At 47.9% G+C, this 8841-nt stretch overlaps 1 protein-coding gene across 1 annotated transcript; it reads right to left on the bottom strand.

Moving 5' to 3' along the window:
- Nucleotides 1-1832: 1832 nt before the first annotated feature.
- Nucleotides 1833-5827, bottom strand: LOC134295463 (uncharacterized). The gene has a single exon (XM_062968092.1). It carries the CDS (start codon nucleotides 5799-5801, stop codon nucleotides 2277-2279), a length of 3525 nt encoding a protein of 1174 aa, XP_062824162.1. The 5' UTR covers nucleotides 5802-5827; the 3' UTR covers nucleotides 1833-2276.
- Nucleotides 5828-8841: the final 3014 nt, after the last annotated feature.

Below are 8841 nucleotides of genomic sequence, written 5' to 3'. Positions count from 1 at the left end.
TCAAGTCTGAGAAGGTTCAAAATGGGCTTTGGAGCCTCCAAAAGTGTCCACCCGTGGGACAGAAATAGCTTGGCAAGACTGTAGGAATTAGTCTTTCCCAAGTCCTGCTGTAAAGTGCCAGGTATCAAATCTGCAACCTTTGGCATTAAAACCATGATTTCTGCTGCTGAACAAATCTTCCCAATGGAAGATTTGATAATAAAATGTAGCGGAACCTTTGTGCTCCGGTCCTTGTTTGAGCGCAGTGGAGGAATGGAGACGGACAACTGAAGGAATTCCAAGAAAGCAGTTTTATTCCGCTAATGGCCACTAGGGTTCCCCCTAGCACAAAGTAAGTGCTTCTCCAGGGGAACCCCCAGTGACGGGCTGAGAAAATATTTATACACACTACAGGGTTCGGGTTATGCCCGCCCACAAGCAAATTCATTGGCTTAGAGTTGTGACGCTGCCCAATCAGTGCTGACCAGCAGGCCGGCTGCACTCTTTCAGTGCCGTGCTCACAAATCATTCAGAGCGCCTGCGTACGCATGCGCTGTTTGTTTATCTTTAGCTTTCATTTCTTCAGAAACACATGATTTCCCAGAAGTCACATGTTTCTGTGAGTTTATGCACCCGGGTCGCTAGCTGTCGCCATCTCTGCCCATATATGGTATTTCCTGGGGTTCTTTAACCTCCCGCCTCACTCCCCCATTTTCTTTTTGCGAAGCGCATGTACAAAAGCTGAAGCAAAGCATTTATGGTTCCATCCAATCCCGCTTGGCTTGGAGTATGGCTATCTTTTTTTTCAGGTAAGGATTGTGTGACACACCTAGTACACATTTGCATCATTATTGGAGTGCAGCACATAACTATGAGAACAATGAACAATCCTAAAATCCCTACCAACAATATGTTCTTCAACCATTCTATTGAGGGTAACCAGCTAGTCACCCAGGAGAAGGGAGACCAACCTTCTATCTCCTGGACATTATTGTAAATTAACTTTTGTAATGACTCGATGTCATCTTCAATAGTACTATTCAAGTTATGAAATTTCACTACACAACGCCCTCTAACCATGGCGCATAACCCCCCCCTGGCCGCCAGTAGGTAGTCAAGGGCCAACTTATGCTGTAGGGCCATCTGGCTGATTTCTTCTACTTCAGACTGGATTTCCCGGAAAATTTTACCAGTGGCATTTATGGACTTTTCAAGGCGGCAAGTCAGGCCTAGAACACTTCTACGATTTGCTTGAGCTACAATCCCTGGGTAAGCACCCAGGGTCAACAAGCCTGTGATCAGGCCTCCTCCTACACGGGAGGCTTCTGAACCTGACAGGGCCTTGTTAATAATGACCTCATCCGAGCATTCTGGTCCTAGAGGGCCTGTTTGCACAATGTCCCGTTTCAGGCGCTGATGCCTTTTGTGTAAGACCTGAACTGGGAATGTCAAATAACCCACACCGACACACTGGTAGTTGCCGGGGTGATAATTTGTGGCCCATTTATCAAAGAAAAACCATAGATTTGGATCCCTAATTTGCCATAACGGACAGAGGCTTTTACCTAGGCTCAGTTGGGTTAATTGTTGCAGTATGTTCATATAAGATTTTAGGCCCTCAATAGAATCATTCACACTAAATGTGGGATAATCTGGATACATGCTAGCCCACTCGGTTGCGGTTAGATTTAATCGTGAGACATAAGATGTATTAAATCGTCCATGTAGATAGAACCGGTCTCGACAATGGGAATAATTGCCTAATCGGGAAAAGAACGCCTGCCTAGTTCCCCAGTGTTTCCACTCAGAATTCCATATTCCCGATCCTCCACAACAGAAGCACAAACCCCTGGTGGAGGTATGGTATCTAAACCGTCGAAACCGAGTTTTATTTATCTTTTGCGGTATGCTAGAAAACACGGTAGGTGGACCCTCCTGAGCCTTGGACAATCCCTCCAACACAATCTGTGGTTCATCAATTAAATCGGGAAGAAATGAAAAATCTCCTACGGTGAGGGGGTGTTCATATATTAATGCTACCTCTTTCCCGTGCTGCTCAAACATATAATTGGCATGTTCTTTTATCCAATTCCCATGTGCTCTTTTTCCAAAAGAGAGAATAAAACTCAGCACAAATAATATACCAAACACAGTGCGCTTTCCTCCCCTCCTCATAACTTGTCTCCCACTTTTTCCTCTCAAAATGTCTAGCCACCATCTCCCGGAGAGCGCCTTTGTTGGGCCATGCTGCGACATACTTGACCACCGACGCTCCGTTGCACCCGAAGGGATCAGCTTCATGGCCTTGTTGACCCCTTAGGGAGTTGCCGGATGATCCTGAGTCTCAGGTCCTCACCAGGAACTCGCTCCGTCCGCCACTCCTCAGGTGCTAGTTTTACACGGGTGTAATGTATCCACGGCTTAATCTCCTTCACCTTCACTGCAGTGGGGGTAGACAGGAGCACAACATAGGGTCCTCGCCACTTGGGTCCCAATGGCTCAATCTTCCAATCCTTGACCAGAACCTCGTCACCTGGTGAAAAACAATGTAGAGGTGTGGTAGGGAATGGTGGGTTCAATTCAGAAATGTATTTTTCTAACTGCTGCATTTGTCTGCCCAAAGCCTGAACCTGGGCCAATGTCTGTTTCTCTCCTATGAGGTGTTGCTCAGCTCCTGTCTCTAAGGCTCCCTTCAAGTTCAAAGGGGGTCGTCCATAGAGTCTTTCAAAAGGGGAGAGTCCTGTCCGTTTGTGTGGTGTACATCTGATTCCTAATAATGCCATGGGCAAAACCACCGTCCACGGCAATCCTGTCTCTTGGCAAAGTTTCCCAAGCTGAGCCTTTAATGTCCTATTCATTCTTTCCACTTTTCCAGAAGATTGGGGTCTATATGCACAATGTAACTTCCATTTTATGCCCAAAATCCTACATAATCCTTGCACAGCCTGTTGAATATATGCGGGGCCATTATCTGACCCAATTTCTAAGGGTACGCCAAATCTGGGAATAACATCTTTCATTAGAGCTCTTGACACCTCCACAGCCTTCTCAGTCCTTGTAGGGTAAGCCTCCACCCATCCTGTGTATGTGTCCACGAACACCAGTAAATATTTGTATCCTTTGTATGGGGGCATTTCTGTAAAGTCAGTGACTAAAGCTTCAAAGGGTACCCCACCCACATGTTGGACTCCTGGTGGCTTGAGGGGTCCTTCTCTGGGGTTATTTTTGATACATGTCCAGCATCTTCGGGCTGCTGCTGCCGTTAGGCTATGTAATCCATCGATATACAACTGTCGTCCTAGCAGATTTGCCAATGCCATTTTTCCTAAATGTGTGTTTTGGTGCATGTGTTGGACTAAGTGCCATGCCAAGTCCTTAGGGACGTAGACACGGGCGTCTGGCATCACTATGAGTTCTCCTGACCACTGACCCTTCTCCTTTAAGGCCCATTCTTCTTCCTCTGGTGTATATGTAATGTTATGTTCAGTTAATTCTACCTGTAGGGCCATTACCTGATGTTCAATATAGGGCAGCCTAGCGGCCTCTTTGGCTGCCAGATCAGCCTGCCTATTTCCTTGCACTACGGGATCGTCTCCACGTTGGTGCCCTTTACAATGCATCACAGCCACCTGCCTTGGCTTCCAAACCGCCTCCAGGAGATCCACAATCTCTCCAGCATGTTTCACGCACTTTCCTCCAGACGTGAGGAGCCCGCGCTCCTTGTACAGTGCTCCATGTGCGTGGAGGGTCGTGAAGGCATATTTTGAGTCTGTGTAGACGTTAACCCGCTTTCCGCTTGACAATTCCAACGCTCGGGTCAGGGCAATCAATTCGGCCTTCTGGGCAGAAGTCCCCGGGGGCAGTGACTCTGCTTCCAGCGTCTCTCCCCCCCACCGAACAACCGCATAACCTGAGTGTCTTTGATTATTTTCCATAAAGGAGCTTCCATCTGTGAACAGAGTGTCATCCACCTTAGTTAGTGGCACATCCTTCAAATCCGGTCGACTGGAGAATACCTCATCCATCACCTGGGCACACTGATGGATCGTGGTGTCTCCTGGAGTCGGGAGCAAGGTGGCCGGATTCAGAGTGGAGCAAGTCTCCAGGGTCACCAGTGGGTTGTCACACAACAATCCCTCATATTTCATTAACCTCTCACTTGTGAGCCAGCGCGGTCCCTTAATGTCTAACAGTGCCTTAACGCTATGGGGCACCTTAACTGTCAGTGGCTGTCCTAGGGTCAATTTATTCGCTTCTTTGATTAAATCTACTGATGCTGCCACAGCCCTCAGGCAAGGTGGCAATCCACGAGCCACTGTGTCCAATTGCTTTGACAAGTAGGCAATCGGCCTTTGCCATGAACCTAGTGGTTGGGTCAATACTCCAACCGCTGTTCCTTCCCGCTCTGCAGCGAACAGAGTGAATGGTTTTTCCAAATCGGGCAGTCCTAATGCTGGAGATGACATCAATGCTTCTTTTAATGCCTTAAATGCCTGTTGACATTCTTCTGTCCACTCAAATGGATCTTCTCTTCCACCTCTCGTAGCCTGGTACAGTGGCTTAGCCAACACGGCGTAGTTGGGGATCCACTGTCTACAATATCCTGCTGATCCCAAAAATTCCCGCACCTGTCGCCGGGTGCTGGGAGTGGGGATGGCACAAACAACTTCCTTTCTTTCAGCTCCTAACATCTTCTTTCCTTCGGTCAGATGGAACCCCAAATATTTCACCGTGGGACAGCACAACTGGGCCTTTTTCTTTGACACTTTGTAACCCTTTTCTTCCAATGTCTTGAGTAATCTCAAAGTATGCTCTTTACAGCCCCCTAGTGTCCGGCAAGCGATAAGCAGGTCATCTGCATATTGAAGCCAAATTCCCTCTTCCTTAGGTATTACAAAATCCTGTAAGTCTTTGGCCAGGGCTTGACCAAAAATGGTCGGGCTGTCCCGGAACCCCTGAGGAAGGCGTGTCCAAACATACTGGGTCCTTTGCCCTGACTGCTGAGATTCCCACTGGAAAGCAAAGATCGGTTGGGATACAGGGGCCAATCGAATGCAAAAGAATGCATCCTTTAAATCCAACACAGTAAACCATTTGGCAAATACTGGTACTAGACTCATCATGATGTATGGATTTGGCACTACCGGGGTTAGGGGAACGGTGACTTGATTTACAGCCCGCAAATCTTGAACTGGGCGATATTCTCCTTGTCCTCCTGGTTTCTTGACTGGGAGCAGGGGCGTGTTCCATGGGGAACTGCATGGTACCAATATCCCATGCTGCAGAAGTCGCTCTAGATGCTTTCTGATCCCCTGCACTGCCTCTCGACTGACGGGATACTGTGGCTTACATATGGGTCCCATTCCTCTTTTCACTTCCACCACCACCGGCGGAACATATTTAGCTAATCCTGGAGGATTATCTTCTGCCCACACTAAAGGAGTCTCATGCCATGGCCATTGTATTTCTTCAGTAAAAATCCTAACTTGAAACAGTCTCCATTCCTCTTCCATGGGAAATGATAGCTCCATTTGTCCATTCTTCATGAACTGGAGTTGTGCTTGTAATTTTGATAAAATGTCCCTTCCCAATAAAGGGACTGGGCAGTCTGGGAGATATAACATCTTATGCTTGACCTGATGTCCGGCCAGATTGCAGGTGCGTTCCTTAAGGAAGGGGCACTTCTGGGTCTTCCCAGACACCCCTATTACTTTCGTAGTTTCCCGAGTTGGTGGACTAATTTTTGTATTTACTACTGATTTTTCGGCACCTGTGTCCACTAAAAAGTCCAATTGTTGGTCCCCGATTTCAAGTGTGACCATCGGCTCCCCGGGGTCCAACAAAACAAGAGCCTGGCTTCCTCATTCCTCTCCTCCATCCATATCTTCCCATTCTTCTTCCATCACAGCTGCTGCAGCTATCACCTCTCTTGCAGGAAAAGGTACGTAGTTCCCACGCCCTCTTCCCCTTCCTGGGTTTCTTCCTCTCTCAGGCCTTCCTCTTTCTCTCGGTCCTTCCTGACTTCCTTCTCTTCCTTCTGGGCATTCACCTTTCCAGTGTCCAAACTTCTTACATTTAGCACATTGGTCTCGACCTAACCTCCGAGGGGGCCCTCTTCTTCCTCCTTGTCCCCCTCTGGCATATCCTCCTCTTCCTCTCTGTCCACTTGCACTTTGTTCCATCATGGTAACTAATGCTTGGTATTCCTGCTTCTTCTTCCTGTCCTTCTTCTCTTCTTCTACCTGGTCCCTCGCCATATAAACTTGATCTGCGAGTGCCAACAATTCATTCATAGTCTTTCCTAGAAATCCTGGTTGCTTTTGAATCTTTCTCCGGATGTCAGGAGCCGCTTGACTGATAAAAGACTGTTGAATCGCCCTCCTACCGTTTTCATCCTCCAAATTATATGGGCTATACTTTCTATATGCTGCCTCCAGCCTTTCCAAAAAGGCTGTTGGTGACTCAGATTTTTCCTGTACCACTCCCTGAATTTTTACAATGTTGACGGGTCGCGGCGGGCCCCTCTTTACCGCTTCTACCAATATACGCTGGAATCCTCTCAGTCTCTGCAAATGTCCTTCTTCTGCGGTGTCCCATTGGGGATCTATTTCCACAGGAAACCTCTGTGCTCCCCACTCGGCTGCATCACCATCTTGTGGGGCACCAACCTGGGCTATGGCTACCCCATTATTCAACACTGCTCTTCTCTCCTCTGATGTGAACAACATATTCAACAATTGTCTGCAATCTTGCCAGGTGGGATTATGGGTTGCCATAATCCCTTCCAATAGCCTAGCCATAGCTTGGGGTTCTTCACTATAAGGTGGAGTATTATTTTTCCAATTCAAAATGTCACTACTACTGAAAGGCACTACCTGGTATGCTTGAACTATCTCATTCCTGTTGTTTATCACAGGCACCGTTCTCAAGGGCATCTGGAGGGCCGGTCCGGTCGGTGAATCACCAGGCCACACCGGAGCTCCATGTCTCCGAGTTTGTGCCGGAGAAGCATCACTGGGCATCCGTTGTGACTTCTTCTTTTCCTTTGTTTCCTCCTGATATTTTTCTAGGCTAGGATAGTGTTTCTTGGCCGCTTCGGTTGACTCCGAAGAGTAGGGTGGGGGTCTCGTTCCTAGTGTAGGTGCACCGGGGGCTGTTCCCTGGGGTGGGGGGGGGGCGGTGGCAAGGGTGGCGGCAATAATTCCTGTTGTCTAGCCTGTACACTCAACTGTAAATCTGGGTAGTCCTCCTCATTGGATTGGAAAACTTCCTTCTTTTTCCCCTCCTTCTTCACCACCATACATTTGCCATTCCTGCACTGTCGAACCCAACCTGGATCTTCTCTAACTACCCGTTCCCACGTAGCAATATAGACCCACTGGTTCGGATGATTCACAGCACAATATTCTTCCACTGTTCGGATCAGTTTCAGATCCCACGTTCCTTCTACTTGCCAACCTAAACCAAACTCTGGCCATTCTCCCTGACACAAATTCCTCAGTCTATAATCTCTCAGGTCCCTTGGATTCCCTGCTACGGCTCTGCTAGCAAAAGAGCCAAAATTATCTAAGATGCATTGTAAGGGAGTGGAGCTCTTTGAATTTTTCCCTCCCATCCTGCCTAATAGAGGGGACTGTCCTGGCCTGGGCACCCGGCCACTCAATGGCATGCGTCAGGAAACACAAGACAGAACCCCTTTCTACCTCCCTGGGAACTTTTTTTTTTTTTTTGTCCCTCCCAGCGCTGGCGTTCCCTTAATATCTCATGCAAACCCCTATACTTGCCAGATTTCTGTAGACGTCGGACCAACCTTCGCCCCTGGGCTTTTTTCCCTGGATCCTTTTCCTCCTAGCCGGTTTCTGTGGAACCTCGCTGATGTTGCAGCTCTCACCGTCAGTCGGCGTTGGCATCAGAGGCAAGCACCGTAGCCGGTCTTGTAATATTCAGGGGCCCCTTCTCGTCTCACGGTAGTTGCCTCAGGCCCCCACCGCTGAGTTGAGGCCGTCCCGCCAACGGGATCCGTCTCCAATCTCCTGGCCCGTCTTATAGGAAATCACGTCGGGGTCACCAGAAAATGTAGCGGAACCTTTGTGCTCCGGTCCTTGTTTGAGCGCAGTGGAGGAATGGAGACGGACAACTGAAGGAATTCCAAGAAAGCAGTTTTATTCCGCTAATGGCCACTAGGGTTCCCCCTAGCACAAAGTAAGTGCTTCTCCAGGGGAACCCCCAGTGACGGGCTGAGAAAATATTTATACACACTACAGGGTTCGGGTTATGCCCGCCCACAAGCAAATTCATTGGCTTAGAGTTGTGACGCTGCCCAATCAGTGCTGACCAGCAGGCCGGCTGCACTCTTTCAGTGCCGTGCTCACAAATCATTCAGAGCGCCTGCGTACGCATGCGCTGTTTGTTTATCTTTAGCTTTCATTTCTTCAGAAACACATGATTTCCCAGAAGTCACATGTTTCTGTGAGTTTATGCACCCGGGTCGCTAGCTGTCGCCATCTCTGCCCATATATGGTATTTCCTGGGGTTCTTTAACCTCCCGCCTCATTATGATCTCCCCAATGGATAGGCTATTTCATTATGTATGAAACTAGTTCATTGTGTTTGTATGGTGTGTCATAGTGACTGGACAAAAATGAGATTATCAGTTTTTAATATAATAATGCTTGCCTCTTTTTGCGGCTTGAGACGGTGTACAACAGTTGTACAACATGGCTACAACAGAGAGATTAAACACAAAGTTATTAAAATACATAAACCAGATAAACACAATGCAGATGAAAATTCACAAGTTAAAATTGACATAAAGAGCTCATTTTGATTAACAAATTATTTTGCTCTCCAGGAAGCAATTAT

This window comes from Anolis carolinensis, chromosome 1 (assembly GCF_035594765.1).
Source record: "Anolis carolinensis isolate JA03-04 chromosome 1, rAnoCar3.1.pri, whole genome shotgun sequence".
Lineage (NCBI taxonomy): Eukaryota > Metazoa > Chordata > Lepidosauria > Squamata > Dactyloidae > Anolis > Anolis carolinensis.
This window is presented reverse-complemented; position numbering and strand designations above follow the sequence as displayed.